General features: G+C 43.8%; 1 protein-coding gene across 1 annotated transcript in view; it reads right to left on the bottom strand.

The window, feature by feature from the left end:
- The window catches only part of LOC144598275 (sodium channel protein type 4 subunit alpha-like), a 131,436-nt gene extending 114,211 nt beyond the window's left edge, over positions 1-17,225 (bottom strand). Inside the window, exons 1-3 of the mRNA XM_078408636.1 lie at positions 17,042-17,225; positions 6,561-6,595; positions 3,599-3,784 (exon numbers count right to left, since the gene is read on the bottom strand). Of these exons, the coding sequence (XP_078264762.1) occupies positions 3,599-3,784; positions 6,561-6,595; positions 17,042-17,225 (405 nt within the window). The remainder of the gene's footprint in view (positions 1-3,598; positions 3,785-6,560; positions 6,596-17,041) is intronic.
- Positions 17,226-17,457: the final 232 nt, after the last annotated feature.

Below are 17,457 nucleotides of genomic sequence, written 5' to 3'. Positions count from 1 at the left end.
ATTTTATTTAATTCAATTAATATACATATACTGTTCTTTTTATGTAAGTGTTGTTCATTATTTTTATTTTTACTAATAATTAGGACATTTAATTGTAATATTATCTGTTAATACTTTCAGGCTGTTTTAAACACTAAAGGATTGCTTTGTTCATCACTGCTTGGAGGCAGCTCAGTGTTAAACATGGGCATATAAAGCAGCAGAGTGGTGTAGCTGCCTTACAGCACCAGAGATCCAGGTTCAATCCTGACCTCAGGTGCTGTGTGTGTGGAGTTGGCATGTTCTCTATGTGACCACATGGGTTTGCACCAGGTGCTCTGGTTTCCTACAACATCCCAGAGAAGTGTGGGTTTGCAGGTTAATTGCCCTCTGTAAATTGCATAGTAAATTGCCTAGTGTGTAGGGAGTGGATGTGAAACCAGGATGACATAGAACTACTCTGAACGGGTGATTGATGGTTGGTGTGGACTCGGTTCTGGGCCTGTTTCCATGCTGCATCTTTCAATCAATCAATGCATGAGAACTTTGCTATTCATTATCAACTGGTGCACTTCACAACAGAAGTGCACTAACACATCACTCTTAGCACATTTGAAGTTTAGAAATCTTGTTGCTATCTCGCGAAAAAAAAGTCCAATAGAGACTTCTGGCCTATTGTCACCGCCTACATGTATTTTAGAAAATTGATTTTTTTCATGAAAGATTAATGATGTTTCATTCCCTTTAATTTGAACAACATAAGGTTCCGTAATGCTCTGTGCTATTGGGAGTAACTGGGCCCTTTCATGAATTATTTATTTACTATGTTTTGCTCTTTTCAGCAGTGTTAATGAACTATTGTGTCACCTTGTCTGCAAATTTTCGAATTATTCATAGAGTATTGTTTTGCTGTAGTTCAAGAGAAAGTATTGAAATTCTTGATTTGTAAAGTAATTCTAAAATACTTTGATCATTTTAGAGCACAAGGTGGATGTGATGGACTCTTCAGTATACCATATTTCCTTTTCCACAGAAGTTTAATTTTGCAAGCTCCAGGGTATTTGACAATGAATAATTTGCAAATCATTACAATGATTCTTCGTAAATGTGACCACGAAACTGCTTAAGCTTCTTCCAAATGAATGTTTTCTTTGTGTTGTAAAATGAGAATAAAAAGAAAGGTTTTAGAAAAATCTGATGGCATGTTGACAATTTAAAAGTTTGGCAGAACGTGAAATCTGAGTTTATTTTCACATTGGGTGGTACACAGGTGGGTGGCCCTATTGGCTGTCAGTCTGAGGTCTGATAGCCAGTCCTCATTTGCATTTCATTGGTGACAGCTCATGTATTGGTAGTGATGATGGATAGCTCTTTGTATTGAATGGGACAACGGTGGTCTTTCCAGAAAAGAGTGAATACTTCTCTTAAGGCGAGGTGACATTCAGCTCCACAAATTTATGCTGCTACTGGGACCCTTCTGAACAGCAACACGCTGCAGAGAAAAGCACTTTAGTCTCAGCCAAAGCAAAGGAGATGTTTGTAGAGCAGTCATGGGCACACTAACATGCCTCGTTCTCTTTGCATAGGAGCACATCTGTTTAGATCAATATCTAATATTGCAGTAAGCTTGGGGGAAGGTGATTAACATTGTTTTTACTTGGAGTACATTTATAAAACCCACTTCACAGAGTAAAGCTGAGAATCAGTCTTTTCTACTAACAATCTCCACACTTGTCTCCAAAGACCTGCAGGTTTGTAAATTAATTGGCTTCTGTAAATTGTTCCCAGTGTGCATGATAGAGCTAATATATGGGTGATCATAGATTGGCATGGAGTCCCTGGGCCCAAGGGCCTGTTTCCACACTATATCTCTAAACTTGACTTAGCTGATACATTTTCTCCCACATTATCTCACCTCTTTAGGATAGAAATATCAAATATCAAATACTAGCGGGCATAGCTTCCAGGTAAGAGGGGCAAGGTCTACAGAAGATGTGATGGGCACGATTTTTACACAAAGGGCGTTGAGTGCCTTAAATGTGCTGCTGAGGATGGTGGTGGAGGCAGATATAATGGTGACATTTAATAGATTTTTGGATAGGCACTTCGATAAGCAGGGAATGGAGGGATATGGATTATGTGCAGGCAGATAAGAGTTGGTGTTGGTATCATGTTTGGCACGGACATTGTGGCCAATAGGGGCCTGGTCCTGTGCTGCACTGTCCTATGTTTTATGTTCATTTCAGAAAACCTTCCTCTGCACCACCATATTTTCCACCATACACATTCCAAAGAGTTGGCCCATACCATCTCTGTTTCTTCTTCCAATCCCATACAATCCTGCCCTCACAAGATATGACAACTGGGTCAGCAGGACTAAAGACAGACTATTTGTTCCTATAGGTTTGGTGGGGAAAGGAATGAAGGGCAGAGGAACATATAAATAGATCTTCTTGATGTTGTTGCTCCAATGTGATACATTTCATTGTAAAAAAACCTCACACTGTCCTTTCTCTGAAGAAAACGTGAACCTGGAAGGTTAGCAACATTCTGTGGCAACTCTGATGATTGAAATAGTTTCACTGCGGCTGAAATAGTTTCATTGGGGTTTTTTTGGTTCTCATTTTGCCATTAGATAGATCTATGAGGTTTAGATTCATCGGTCAGGCCATTAGCAGGAAACATATCAAAGCTGGACATCAAGTGCTGGAAGAACTCAAATGGGCCATGCAGCATCCCTGGAAACAAATCAGTTGGAAGAAGTGCCCCAACCCAAAATATCACCTATTCATGTTCTCCAGGGATGCGGCCAGACCCTCAGAGTTATTTCAGCACCATGTGTCTTTTTTTGTAAACTGCATCTGTAGTTCCTTGGTTTAACATTGTGTAGGTATTTACTGCTGAGTTGGACTCATGGTGAAATTCAATAATTTGGACAGGTTCTAGATATTCCATGTTTCAGCCTATGATTTGGTGATTCATCCAAGATCTTGATGGGCTGAAACATCCTTTGAACCAATAATAAATGCCTTTGATATGGGAAAAGAGCAGACACTCAGAGTTCCTGCTTTTCTGCCCTTCTGGCATAGCATTGATAGAGCATGTCAGACATAAAGGGTGCTTGTCTGTTTACTTTTTTGAGAGGACCCAACACCAAGCCTTATCGTGGCAGTCAGCTTTAAACAGAATTTGTGTCTCCTCAGCGCACTACCACATATCTACCCCACTTGACTACTCCCTCCTGCCCAGTCACAAGGGTAGATTTGAATAACACCAACAAAAGGCTGCCAAAGCAGTTTGAGGTGTTATTGTCTAACATGAATAAAGAATAATGTGGGCTGACAGCCTTCACAATTGTAATATAAGGCAACAACTTCAGCAGCGGAGAGGGAAATTCTGAGGGAGTACAAAGTATTTACAGCTGTTTCCTACATGTAGTTTATTAACTATCTAGTTTTTATGTATCCCATCAAATAAAAATATTGGCACACTTTATTTAAATCATCGATCAGTACATAATGGAAGATGTATTTTACGTGCCTTTTTAAAATGCAGCAGCACAAGATTTGCAATTGTAATAGTAAATTTTATAGAGACAAATAAAATAATAAGTACCTACCATTCTCAATGATCGTATCATGGAAAGTTTAAGTGTTGGGATATTTATTGTGGAAAGTACCCATTCTAAGCAAGTCAGAAGAACAATGATAAAATCAAATGCATTCCATCCATTTCTTACATACGGCATGGGGTTTAATGCAGTCACCTTTAAAATAGCTTCTATTATAAAAATAATTGATAAAACCTAAAATCAAATGTGAAACAGTTGTTAAGAATCAGCGACAAATCTAGAAATAATAGATGCAATATAGTATTGAAGATTTAATCACATTTCAATGAACAAATAATTTGGAAAATACTTTTCATGCCAAATCCTCTCTGCACTGTTTTAATAAACATTCATTATGTAAAGAATATTATAAATGGTTGTGTTCATAAATCTTTATGCTCTTGGAATTGAAATACGTATTAATGGTTTGTGTTTTGTTACATATATCAAAATCTTTTGTGGACTGAAAGGTCATCTAAACATAATTAGCAGGATCTTGCAGAAAAGTACCATTGTGTCAATGAAGTACTGGTACAATGAATGAACTAGTGGGAGAGTCTAGGACCAGTGGCCAGAGCCTCAGAATAAAAGGACATACCTTTAGAAGGGAGACGAGGAGGAATTATTTTAGTGAGATGGTGGTGAATCTGTGGAATTCATTGCCACAGAAGGCTATGGAGGCCATCAATGGATATTTTAAGGCAGAGATTGGCAGACTCTTGATTAGTATGTGTCACAATGTCACAATGTCAAATATATATTTGCATGTGTCACAATTAGGTGTCACAATGTCAAATGTATATTTTTGTAACCTATGGCTGTACGATAAATTTTGATGTGCACGTAAACAATTCAAGATAGAAAATCTATCTAGTGGCAATAAGGTGGAGCATGCATGAGATACAAATGTTTATAGGTGTCATCTTGCCTAGGAGTTATCATAAACCATGCCCGAAGCTCAAACGCTTCATCATCAGAGCAAAACTCTGCAATTGAATTTTTAAAACATTATAGATAAGGAAATCTTGATGGAGTTGTTATGGGTGTTTAAATTTTGTCACCATATTTGTTTTTACAATTTTTGTATTTTGCTGCAAAAGTTCCTCAGTTAACTAGAAGGCTATGAGACACAAAAACATGCATGACTTACATTGGCAGCCTAGCCTGATGTGTTGAATTATATTCATAACAGTACTTGAATAGGTATCAAACTGCCTTGTTTTTCTCAACATAAAAATTGATGGGGCCAGATAAAAAGTAGAAGGTGGTCAGAGGTTGGAGTGGTGGGGGTGTGGGCTTATTGGGAATTGGCATTTGTCATTCTCTGGTATCAAATGCATGTTTTCAGCATGTTCATGGAAAACAGACTGTAGACTACTTGCATTTACAAATTGAGCCCAATTATAGGTGTAAATATCTTGATTGTGCACTATTTTCACGTTACCTCCTTGCACATTTCACTAGGTAGTCAAAAACATTCTGTTAATGGACTCCCCCCCACACCTCATCATTGTACCTCCCCAGCCAATGGCTCATTTATGGTTCAGTTTACATTGAGCGACCAATATTCCCACCATATGCCTTTGTTTAGTGAGGACGTGGCAGCTTGCCAAGATGATGCTGATGGGGCTGAAACCAAACAATGCCCCTGGCCTCTTAGCTCAGAGGTGGCCATTCATTTTGAAAAGCAGCTGTACACAGGTCAGCTTTGGCATATGGGAACATGAAAATAAAAACTGGTCGTCTTATTTTGAAGAAATGCTGTAAATGTTCTATTGAGAATTACCGCCGATAATCATGGCAGACCTTTTAGGCTGAGGGGATGGCTTCTAAATCACCTACTTCTTGGCATACATTTAGGCTCCTGCTATTGGTACAGATGCAAATGATATCACTGGAAATAATTTAATCCAGGTCTGAAGAAGGATCTAGACCCGAAACATCATCTGTTCCTTTTCTGCAGAGATGCTGCCTGATCCGCTGAGTTACTCCAGCATTTTGCGTCCATCGCCGTGTGTCTGACATTTAGGTTGGGTACATTTGAAAGAAACTCACACCTTTATATTCAACAGAGTTTCATGGCCCGGTGCTGACCTGGTCCTCCAAGATGGGGTTCACTCCTGTCTGCCAGAGAATGGGGATGATGAATGTATTAAATCTCCGTGACGGACTTCTGAAGCCTGCACACCCTCAAGGTATACATAAGGAAAAACACCTGAGAGCACCAATCCATTCTGGTTTCTATTTATCTTGATCCTGGCCTACTTTTTGACATTCTTACAGATGTCTTTGAAAACAGGAATATGCTGGAAGAAAGCAAACTTTTGGGGCTTTTACTGGGTATTTTTGTCGTCATGCCATATACCTGTTCCATGTGCAAATCCTTACGCAATACTTACAGTGTTTCCGCTTTCTAGTGAATGTGTATACGGTGCCTGGTGGTAGTCTATTGACAGCAAAAGTGTATTAATTAAGATGCAGATAATAATCACTCCTTCAAAAAGTGGGTGTGAAACAACCATTATTAGATATTCCTGCAGTCTTAGAAATGCTGGGCAACAGGTCCAAGAACAAAACATGCGTCTCAGTCTTCTTTTGAAGGGATAACATCTTGAATTCCTTTGTTTATCAGTTTCATCGTCGTCACCTGCAGAAAATGCAGAAAATATTGATGAGTATAAAAAGTGCAACTGGTCAACAGAATCAGTTTGTTACTAATATTTGGCATTCGTGTAAATTAAGGAAACACATATAATTCTGAGAAAGTTAATTACCAGGTACTAGCTAATTTGGATGCAGCATTTTAATTACTTCTCAATACTATAAACCTTTTTGCTTGATCATAATCTCAGACACACCCATTTCCCACACACAGGTTTAGTTTGTTTAGTTCAGTGTATCGTCATGTGTACCGAGGTAGAGTGAAAAGGTTTTTGCTAAGTGCTATCCAGTCAGCAAAATACATGCTTACATGCTTAATATCAAACCGTCCACAGCGTACAGATACTGGATAAAGGGAACAAGATAAAGTTTAGTACAAGATAAAGATAGCTCCAGGGTCTCCAGTGAGGTAGGTGGTAGGCCAGGACCGCTCTCTAGTTGGTAACCTGGGAAGTCAATGTCCCTGAATGTGGAGGTATGCGTTTTCAAACTTCTGTACCCCTTGCCTGATGGGAGAGGGGAGAAGAGGAAATGCCTGGGGCGAGACTCGTCCTTAATAATGCTGGTGGCCTTGCCGAGACAGCGTGAAGTGTTGATGGAGTCAATGGAAGGGTGGTTAGTCTGCATGATGGTCTGGGCTGCATTTACAATTTCTAGCAGTTTTGGATGAAATTGTTCTTAAACCATGCAGTGATGCATCCCGATAAAATGCTTTTTTACAGTGCACCTATGGAAGTTGGTGGGAGTTGTTGGGGACATGCCAAGCTTCCTACGCCTTTTAAGGCAGTTGGTGCGCTTTCTTTACCATTGCTTCAATATGGCTGGTCTAGGACAAGTTGCTGGAGATATTTACTCCAAGTAAGTTGAAGCTTTTAACCATATCTCTATCCTCACTGATTGTTGTTTGTTGGTCAGGAAGTGGAGGATTCAGTTACAGAGGTGAGTGCTGACTCCAAGTTCCACAAGTGCACCCTGGGCTCTGGTAACATGCACTGAAAACTCCAGTAACTATCAAAGACAAAATCATGAAAAGACTGCAAATGTCTGACTTGAGTTTAGTTTAGTTTAGAGATACAGCATGGTAACAGGTGACTCGGCCCACCGAGTCTGTGCCAACCAGCGATCACCAGTACACACTAGTTCTGGTCCTATGCACGAGGGACAATTTACAAAAGCCAATTGTCACATGTACTGAGGTACATTGAAAACTTTGTTGTTGCGTGCTATTCAGTTAGTGGAAAGACTACACATGATTACAATCAAGTCGGCAACAGTGTACAGATACAGGATAAAGGGAATAACATTTAGTGCAAGATAAAGTCCAGTAAAGTCCAATTATAGATAGTCTGATAGGCCTCCGATGAGGTGGATGGTAGGTCAGGGTGCTCTCTAGTTGGTGATAGGATGGTTCAGTTGCTTGATAACAGCTGGGAAGAAACTGTCCTTGAATCTGGAGGTATGTGTTTCACACTTTTGTACCTCTTGCCTGATGGAAGAGGGGAGAAGAGGGAGTGTCCAGGGTGAGACTCATCCTTGATTATGCTGGTGGGCTTGCTGAGGCAGCATGCTGTAGATGGAGTCAATGGTAGGGTGGTTGGTTGGCGTGATAACGCGTGATATCGTTATAACAGCTAAGAACACACAGAAAACTGATGACAATTTATGAATCTTTTAGTTATAATGAATGATCTCTTGCTCTCTTGCTATCCACTTTGCTGCTGTAACAATGTAAATTTCCCCGGTGTGGGACGAATAAAGGAATATATTATTATGGTCTGGGTTGTGTGAACAATTCTCTGCAATCTTGCGCGGTTTTGCATGGATTGTTCCCAAACCATGCTATGATGCATAGAGAAGGAAGTGATACATTTACATTAGCAGGTAGTTTTTTATTTAATTTTTAACAGCCCTGGCCATCACGCAAACTTTTAATTAGTTCATTAATTTACATTTACCTTTCCAGAATTAAAAAAAACTGTAATCAGGATGAGCATCTATATTATTAAACCTCTCGTCTTGTATATATATTCGTACGTATATATATTGCATATTTTTACTTGCCCGAAATACAGCCAAAATGGTACACAATAACGCAACAATTTTACGCCCATAATTCCCCTGCGGTTTCAATTGATCAAGTCTTGTTACATTTTAAAAACAATTAACTTAATAAACTTTAATAAATGCGCTCCTCCCCACCCCTGCCGGGAGGACTGGCGCCCATCCCGGCATGCCCTGTGCTTCACCTTCCTCCCATGGTGCAGCACAGCGACAGAGGGTCAAACAAGATGGCTGTCCCTGCCGAGCTGCCGCTGCAGGCGAGGTTTCCACCCAACGGATCCACGGCTCACTCTGGCCGATGCGATGGCCACCCGGGGCCGAGGTGAGTGGCTCCCTCTCCCCTTTCCTTTCACCCCTCGCCTGCCCACGGCCCCAGGGGACACTCCTCGGCTGGCAACGGATCCACGGATCATCAGTTGGATGACGGTTGCCGGGCCTGCAGGAGAGGCTTGCACCCAACTGGGGTTGCCGCACCCACAGGAGAGGTTTGCACGGAGGGTTGCCGGGCCTGCAGGAGAGTTTTGGACCCAATCGGTCCAGGCCTGGCTAGTAGCAACTAAAGGCCTGACAGTTTAACTTTAGGTGTAGAAAATTGTTTAGAAACATTGATTCAGGGTAGGATTACTGGATTAGGGAAAGGTCATAAGGTCATGTCATAAGGAATAGGAGTAGAACTAGGCCATTCGGCCCATCAAGTCTACTCTGCCATTCACTCATGACTAATCTATCTCTCCCTCCTAACCCCATTTTCCTGCCTTCTCCCCATAACCTCTGACACCTGTACTATCAAGAATCTATCCATCTTTGCCTTAAAAATATCCATTGACCTGGCCTCCACAGCCTTCTTAGGCACAGAATTCCGCAGATTCACCACCCTCTGACTAAAGAAATTTCTCCTCATCTCCTTCCTAAAAGAATGTACTTTAATTCTGAGGCTATGACCTCTAATAAGCATGCAGGTGCAGCAGGCAGTGAAGAAATCTAATGGCATGTTGGCCTTCATTACAGGAGGATTTGAGTTTAGGAACAAAGAGGTCCTACTGCAGTTGTACAGGGCCCTGGTGAGACCGCAACTGGAGCATTGTGTGCAAATTTGGTCTAATTTGAGGAAGGACATTATTGCTTTGAGAGAGTGCAGCGTAGGTTCACCAGGTTAATTCCTGGGATGGCAGGACTGACATATGATGAAAGAATGTGTGGACTGGGCTTGTATTCACTGGAATTTAGAAGGATGAGATGGGATTTTATAGAAACAGAAAAAAATCTTAAAGGATTGGACGGGCTAGATGCAGGAAAAATGTTCCCGATGTTGGGGGAGTCCAGAACCAGGGGTCACAGTTTAAGAATAATGGGTAGGCCATTTAGGACTGAGATGAGGAAAAATTTATTCACCGAGAATGGGCTACTCCTGCACCTTTTTTCTATGTTTCTATGTTTCTAGTCCTAGATTTTCCCACTAGTGGGAACATCTTCTCCACATCCACTCTATCCAAGCCTTTCACTATTCTGTATGTTTCAATTAGGTCCCCCCTTATTCTTCTAAACTCCAGCAAGTACAGGTCCAGTGCCGACAAACGCTCATCACAGGTTAACCTATTCATTCCTGGGATCATTCTTGTGAACCTCCTCTGGACTCTTGCAGAGCCAGCATAGCCTTCCTCATATATCAAGTCAAGTCAAGTCAAGTCAATTTTATTTGTATAGCACATTTAAAAACAACCCACATTGACCAAAGTGCTGTACATCTGATTAGGTACTAAGGAAAAAAATGAAACATACAGTAGCACGCAAACAGTTCACAGCGCCTCCTCAATGAGCCTCAAACGCTAGGGAGTAGAAATAGGGTTTGAGCCTGGACTTAAAGGAGTCGATGGAGGGGGCAGTTCTGATGGGGAGAGGGATGCTGTTCCACAGTCTAGGGGCTGCAACCGCAAAAGCGCGGTCACCCCTGAGCTTAAGCCTAGACCGCGGGATAGTGAGTAGCCCCAAGTCGGCCGACCTGAGGGACCTGGAGTTAGAGAGGGGGGTTAGAAGATTTTTGATGTAGGGGGGGGGGGAATGTCCATTTAGGGCTTTATACATGAATAGGAGGAGCTTGAAGTTGATTCTGTACCGTACAGGGAGCCAGTGGAGAGAGGCCAGAATCGGGGTGATGTGGTCCCTTTTACGGGTACCCGTCAGGAGTCTCGCTGCGGCGTTTTGGACCAGTTGCAGGCGGGACAGGAAAGATTGGCTGATTCCAGTGTATAGGGAGTTGCAGTAGTCTAGGCGGGAGGAAATGAAAGCGTGAATGATTTTTTCTGTGTCGTCGAATTGGAGGAAAGGTTTGATTTTAGCTATGGTTCGAAGTTGGAAGAAGCTGGCTTTTACCACAGCGTTGACTTGCTTATCAAATTTTAATGCAGAGTCAAATATCATGCCGAGGTTTTTGACATGCGGTTTGACTAGGCAGGATAGACTTCCAAGACTGCCTGTTATCGATTTGATGGAGTCGGGGGGGGGGGGGGGGGGGGGGGGGGGGGGGGGGGCGAATAGGATGACCTCAGACTTGCTCTCATTTAATTGGAGGAAGTTCTGTGCCATCCAACATTTTATGTCCTCAAGGCAGTGTAAGAGGCTGTTTAAATTTGACTGGTTGTTGGGTTTCAGGGGGAGGTAAAGCTGAGTGTCATCGGCATAGCAGTGGAAAGAAATGCCGTGCCTTTGAATGATTTGGCCAAGGGGGAGCATGTATAGAGAGAAGAGAATGGGGCCTAGGATGGAGCCTTGTGGAACTCCGCAGGAGAGGCTAGCTGGAGCAGAGGAATAACTGCCTATGTTGATGGCGAAACTCCTATCTTTGAGGTACGAAGCGAACCAGCTCAGGGCAGTGCCATCAATGCCAACCGCGTACCGGAGACGGTCAATAAGGATGGTGTGGTCCACTGCATCGAACGCTGCACTGAGGTCGAGAAGGAGCAGGATTGCACAGTCGCCGGTGTCGATGGCGAGAAGCAGGTCATTGTGTACCTTCAACAAGGCAGACTCTGTGCTGTGGTGGGCTCTGAAACCTGACTGGAAACTTTCCAGGATGGTGTATTGGTGCAGGTAGGGCACTAATTGGTTTAGAATTGCCTTTTCAAGGACTTTTGACAGGAATGGCAGTTTGGAAATGGGTCTGTAGTTGCTAGGCAAGGTGGGGTCTAGGTTAGGTTTTTTCAGTAGGGGCTGGACCACCGCGTGCTTGAAACTGGTTGGAACAGTGCCAGTGGCCAGGGCGGCACGGTAGCGCAGCGGTAGAGTTGCTGCTTTACAGCGAATGCAGCGCCGGAGACTCAGGTTCGATCCTGACTACGGGTGCTGCACTGTAAGGAGTTTGTACGTTCTCCCCGTGACCTGCGTGGGTTTTCTCCGAGATCTTCGGTTTCCTCCCACACTCCAAAGACGTACAGGTATGTAGGTTAATTGGCTGGGTAAATGTAAAAATTGTCCCTAGTGGGTGTAGGATAGTGTTAATGTACGGGGATCACTGGGCGGCACGGACTTGGAGGGCCGAAAAGGCCTGTTTCCGGCTGTATATATATGATATGATATGATATGATAATAGAGAGGATGCTGGGACCGGCTATTGCAATGACATCCTTCAGAAGGGCAGTGGGGGCAGGATCAAGGGGGCAGGTTGCAGGTTTCATAGCGGAGACAAGCTTTGCAAGGGAGGATAGAGTGACGGGTTGGAAGCAGTCCAATTTAGATGAACAGACTAGTGAGACAGCTAGGTCACGGGTGGGAGGGGAAATGTTCATTCTAATGTTCTCAACTTTGTTGGTGAAAAATTTAGCGAATTCTTCGCACTTAGCAGGGGACCCAACTAAGCTGGTACTGGGGGCGGGACATATGACAGAGGTAATTGTTCTAAATAGGACCTTGGAGTTATGAGAGTTTTTGGAAATAAGGTCGGAGAAGTATTGTGCTCTAGCAGACTTTACTGCTTCCTGGTATTTGAGAAGATTGTTTCTCAGAATTTCGAAGGAAATTTGAAGCTTGTCACATTTCCACCTCCTTTCTGATTTTCTGCACTCCCTTCTTAGGGCTTTGGTGCTGTCATTGAGCCAAGGCCGACCTTTGGGCTTAGGCTTTTTCATTTTAAGGGGAGCGATAGAATCCAGGATGGAAGAGCAAGTGATATTAAATAAAGAGGCGAGATCTTCAGTGCTGAGATGGGGGGGAGAGGCCTCAATAGTGCAGATGTTGGGGGCAGCTGTGAGAGCCTCGGAGAATTTACTGGCAGTCAATGAATTTCTGTCGTGGGAGTAGCGAACAGGGAGATGAGATTTTGCGGGAGATAAAGGCAGAGATGCGTCAAAAATGATAGCGCTGTGGTCCGATAGACAGGCTTCAGTAGTTGCAATGTTGTTGATTGGGAATCCAGACGATAACACTAGGTCGAGAGTATGGCCTAACTTGTGAGTGGGTCCCGTGGTGTGAAGAGTCAGATTGAAGGACTCAACTAGGTGCATAAATTCACTCACAAGAGGCTTAGTGGGACAGCAAACATGAATATTAAAGTCACCAAGAATCATGATCCGGTCAAATTTGGGCAAAATGCTAGAAATCAGATCAGCAAATTGGGTGATGAAGTCCTTATGCATTTTTGGTGGGCGATACACAAGAACAATTAAGAGGGGATAGGCTAGGCCTACTTTAATTAGTTGCACCTCGAAACTGGAGAAATGATCAGCGTTCAGGAGGCGGCAGTTGAAATGTTTCTTAAACACAGTGGCTAAGCCCCCACCGCGTCCGGAGAGCCTAGGCGAGGTGAAGAAGTTACAGTCATCAGGACAGAGTTCCACGAGTGGAGCAAGCTCACCAGGGTTAAGCCAGGATTCTGTGAGCAGAGGGAGCGCCGGTGGATGGAGCAGTAAGGTCGACCAGGTCCGACTTCGCAGCGCTGGGCGAGGTAGGCCGTTGTTGGATGAGCGCGGGCGAGGTTTTTTAAATTTTCGAATGTTCCCGCGCGTTTACCCCACCTCCTAGCGCGGTGCGTGCGGCGGTGGATGTAAGGCTGGGCCCGCACATCTACCGGGAGTTGATCGAGGAGCGATCGCTGGAAGAAACTTTGTCCGGGACCTGGACTGAAGAAGTCGACGACGGAGGGTCGGATCTACAGGAGGGTTCGGCGGTCGTAAACCAAAGTGGCTCAAAGAACACTACGATCTCCAGGTGAGCGATGACAGGCAGCCAAACACAACGGCGTGGCCATCTTGATATATGGTGCCCTAAATTGCTTATAATGGTATTCCATAAGAATTGATGTTAGAGATTTTTCACTCTTTGTTAGTGACTTGGGCTGTGGTGCGTGTGCAAACTATGCTGTCTGACCCACTGAGTTACTCCAGCCTTTTGTGTTTATATACAATTTTTAAATTTGTAGTGGATCAAAACTTAGCAGAATTGTGTATCTGGAGAGTGCGTGCGCACTGATCATTGATAGTGGTTGAGAAAGCAAGTAGCAAGTTATATGGAATAATGGAAGATAGACACAAAAAGCTGAAGTAACTCAACGGGACAGGCAGCATCTCTGGAGAGAAGGAATTCTGGTTACATCTTTATAGGAACGATGTGAAGAAATTAGAGACAATCCCAAAAACAACTGAAAATGGATAATGGACATCTCTTTCAGCAACTGCAGCCTTTTCCCCAGTTTGCAGATTTAGGCAAGGCCACATTAATCGCACATCCCTAATTAACCTAGGACAGATCCTTAATTATTTCAGAGTATATCAGGAACTGCCCAAACTCTTGGAGAATTTAGCATCACATTTAGACCAGAATCAATTCTCTGGCAGATTTGATGGTGTTTTTTGGTGTTAACTCACGAATTGAAAGTTTTAATGAAATGAATTTCAAAACTCACTTTGCTGGACTTTCAGTCGACCAGTATAGTATCAGAGTTATTAGGTTACCTTCTTTAAATTCAAAGACAAGTTCATTTCATTAGTACCCTTGATATTTATGAAAATATTTAACATTTGTTAAATGTTCACTTTAACTTTATGAATGAATATTCTTTAGAAACTTTTATTCCGGAGTGAAATGTAGAGACAGTAGACAAATTTAGGCTAATGCTGGAACCAGAGCTACTGCCTGCTTTACACTTTGACAAGCAAATTCTCATGTAAAATATGTTTCAATATTCCATTTACCCATGGGGAGAGGTGCTTTCTTAAATGTTATGACCGACACAATGTAAAGCTCTTACCACAATCTGTAAAATTCCAGGTAGGCACAAAATGCTGGAGTAACTCAGTGGGACAGGCAGCATCTCTGGAGAAGGAATGGGTGATGTTTTGGGCTGAGACCCTTCTTCAGATTGGGCGAGTCCAGAACCAGGGGCCACAGTCTTAGAATAAAAGGGCCATTTAAAACTGAGGTGACTTTCACCCAGAAAGTTGTGAATTTGTGGAATTCTCTGCCACAGAGGGCAGTGGAGGCCAAATCACTGGAAGGATTTAAGAGAGAGTTAGATAGAGCTCTAGGGGTTAGTGGAATCAAGGGATATGGGGAGAAGGCAGGCATGGGTTACTGATTGTGGACAATCAGCCATGATCACAATGAATAGCAGTGCTGGCTCAAAGGGCCGAATGGCCTCCTCCTGCACCTATTATCTATGTTTCTATGAAACGTCACCCATTCCTTCTCTCCAGAGATGCTGCCTGTCCTGCTGAGTTACTCCAGCATTTGGTGTCTACCTTCGATTTAAACCAGCATCTGTAGTTCTTTCCTACTGTAAAAAAATCCAATATTGTTTTTCTTCTAAAGTTAGTTTCAATACAGAGGCTAAAGTACGAGTCGTGGAGTAGAGGGAAAATAGGTGGAAAGCACTTCTATGCTTAGCCACACACGTTAGAAATGCCAATAATAATTAAAATGCAATTCATTTACACATATACCAAAGCAAACTCACTGAATTGTGATGCTTGAGAATCCACTGAGAAACCTCGAACCAGTTTTTGTCCAGATTTACGAAACCGTTTTTTTTGATTTAGATGAGCCCTTCTGCTCTGTTTATAGAAAGAACAATTTTATAAATGTGATTAAGATTATACAGTAATAGACTGAAAGAATACTTTTTGATGTTCATTCACAATGTTAATGTAATGTAGAATCAGCACCAAGTGGACAAGTCAAGAGTTGTTTAAATTTTTGTTTCAAGGTTCTCATCATTCTGTAAGCCAGAAGTGCACAGCACAATTTTTGTGGATATATTCTCTCCAATGAGAACGTGGATTTCTGCTTTTAAAGCTTTATACTGGGAGTGCTGAAGATGTAAATCTAACTTACTTATGTGGCGTTTGTTGTCAATTGAATTACTATTGACAACCAATATCATTGATAGACAAATAAGGACTACATTTATAAACAACTAGACCAAGTGGACCCGTTGGGCCCAAACCTCTCCTGCATTGGTGCAGCACCCTCTCCTCCCCCACTCCCCCCTCCCCTCTCCCCCTCCCCTCTCCCCCTCCCCTCTCCCCCTCCCCCTCCCCCTCCCCTCTCCCCCCTCCCTCACTCCCTCCACACCCCCTCCCCTCCTCCCACCCCCTCCCTCCACCCCCTCTCCCCTCCCCCTTCCCTGCCCCCCTTCCCCTCCACTCCACACCCCTCAACTCCCCTTCCCTCCTCCCCACTCCCTCCCTCCCCCCTATCTCCCACCTTTCCCCTCCCTCTCCCCTCCCCCCAATCCATCCCCCTCAACTCCCCTTATCCCCCCCTCCCTCCATCTACCCCCTCCCTCCCTCCCTCCCTCCCTCCCTCCCTCCCTCCCTCCCTAGGAGATCGATTTTAACTTTAAAATGGGAATAACTTTAAAATATAACACCAATTTCAATGAAACTTCTTCCATTAGCACCAAAGGGACGACGGTGAGTAAGGTGAGCCTAAAATTGTTGCACTATCGTGTACCGTTTTGGCTGTATTTCAGGAACAAACAAACAGGACAGCAGGACAGGCAGCATTTCTGGAGAAAAGGAATTGGTGTCATTTTGTGTCGAGACCCTTCTTCAGACTTCAGTTCCATGCAATCAGTAATAAAGCTACACCGGCAGAGGTCTGGCGGTAGGTAGTCACCTCATTTTTTAAATGCGGTGTGGTGTGTATTGCAGCAAGACCTAACAAAGGAAGGGAATATATGCACTACTTAAAAATAAATCACTTTTGTGGAAAAAGTTATCTCTTTGAAGAAATGGCAAAAATAACAGATCCCTACCAACACTGGGGCCGATGTTAAATTTCTTAAATGCCAAACTGTAGTAAACCAAGCGTTGTGAATCAAACAGGTTTTATTAACGAAAGCGTGGTTGAACACACGCACGCTTAGTTAGGAGAACAGTTAGGTGCTTGTTGCTGTTAGGAGGAGCACCACACGTCTGTCCACTCGTGGGCTCGAGCTGAGCTTCTCATCTCCAACTGTCAACTGACATCTCCAACTGTCAACTGTCATCCCCCTATCACGTGATTGTTCCAGTTCTGGTGGCGAAGAATCGATCAGTAAGTGGCTTGACCCCCAGTTGGCGCCACATAACCCCTCCCCCCCCAGAACCGAAGGAATGAAAACGGGTTCGGGGGGGATTGGCCAAGCGGCCGACCCATACGACAGGGCTGTGCTACCTGCACCAGCATGAGCAGGTTTAAGGCGGGACACCGAAATGATCTCCCGTCCGCCCCCCATGTCCAGCACAAAAGTCGCGGTACCATGTTGCAGCACCCGGAAAGGACCTTCATAAGGTTGTTGTAGTGGGGTCCGATGAGAGTCCCTGCGAAGGAAAATGTACTGACAGTCCTTGAGGGAAGGTGGGACGTGTGAAGTAGTAAGTCCATGACGAGATGTTGGTACAGGGGCCAGCTGGCCCACCTGCTTGCGTAGACGCTCTAGCATAGCTGAATGAGGCTCTTTCTGTCCACGTGCCTGCTGGGATGAAGTCCCCTGGGACCGTAAGCGGGGCGCCGTACACCGACTCAGCAGAAGATGCCGAGTCGAGGTGTGGGGTAGCGGGAACGGCGGGGTGCATAGAGATGGATTGGAAAGTCACAGAGTGGACGAGGTGTTGTCCCTTCATATCGACCAGCAGAGAATGCGCCCAGAGGAAATCGGTGCCCAACAACTTTTG

Source organism: Rhinoraja longicauda, chromosome 1, assembly GCF_053455715.1.
Source record: "Rhinoraja longicauda isolate Sanriku21f chromosome 1, sRhiLon1.1, whole genome shotgun sequence".
NCBI lineage: Eukaryota > Metazoa > Chordata > Chondrichthyes > Rajiformes > Arhynchobatidae > Rhinoraja > Rhinoraja longicauda.
Note: the sequence above shows the minus strand (reverse complement) of the source record. Positions and strands in the feature narration are given on the sequence as shown.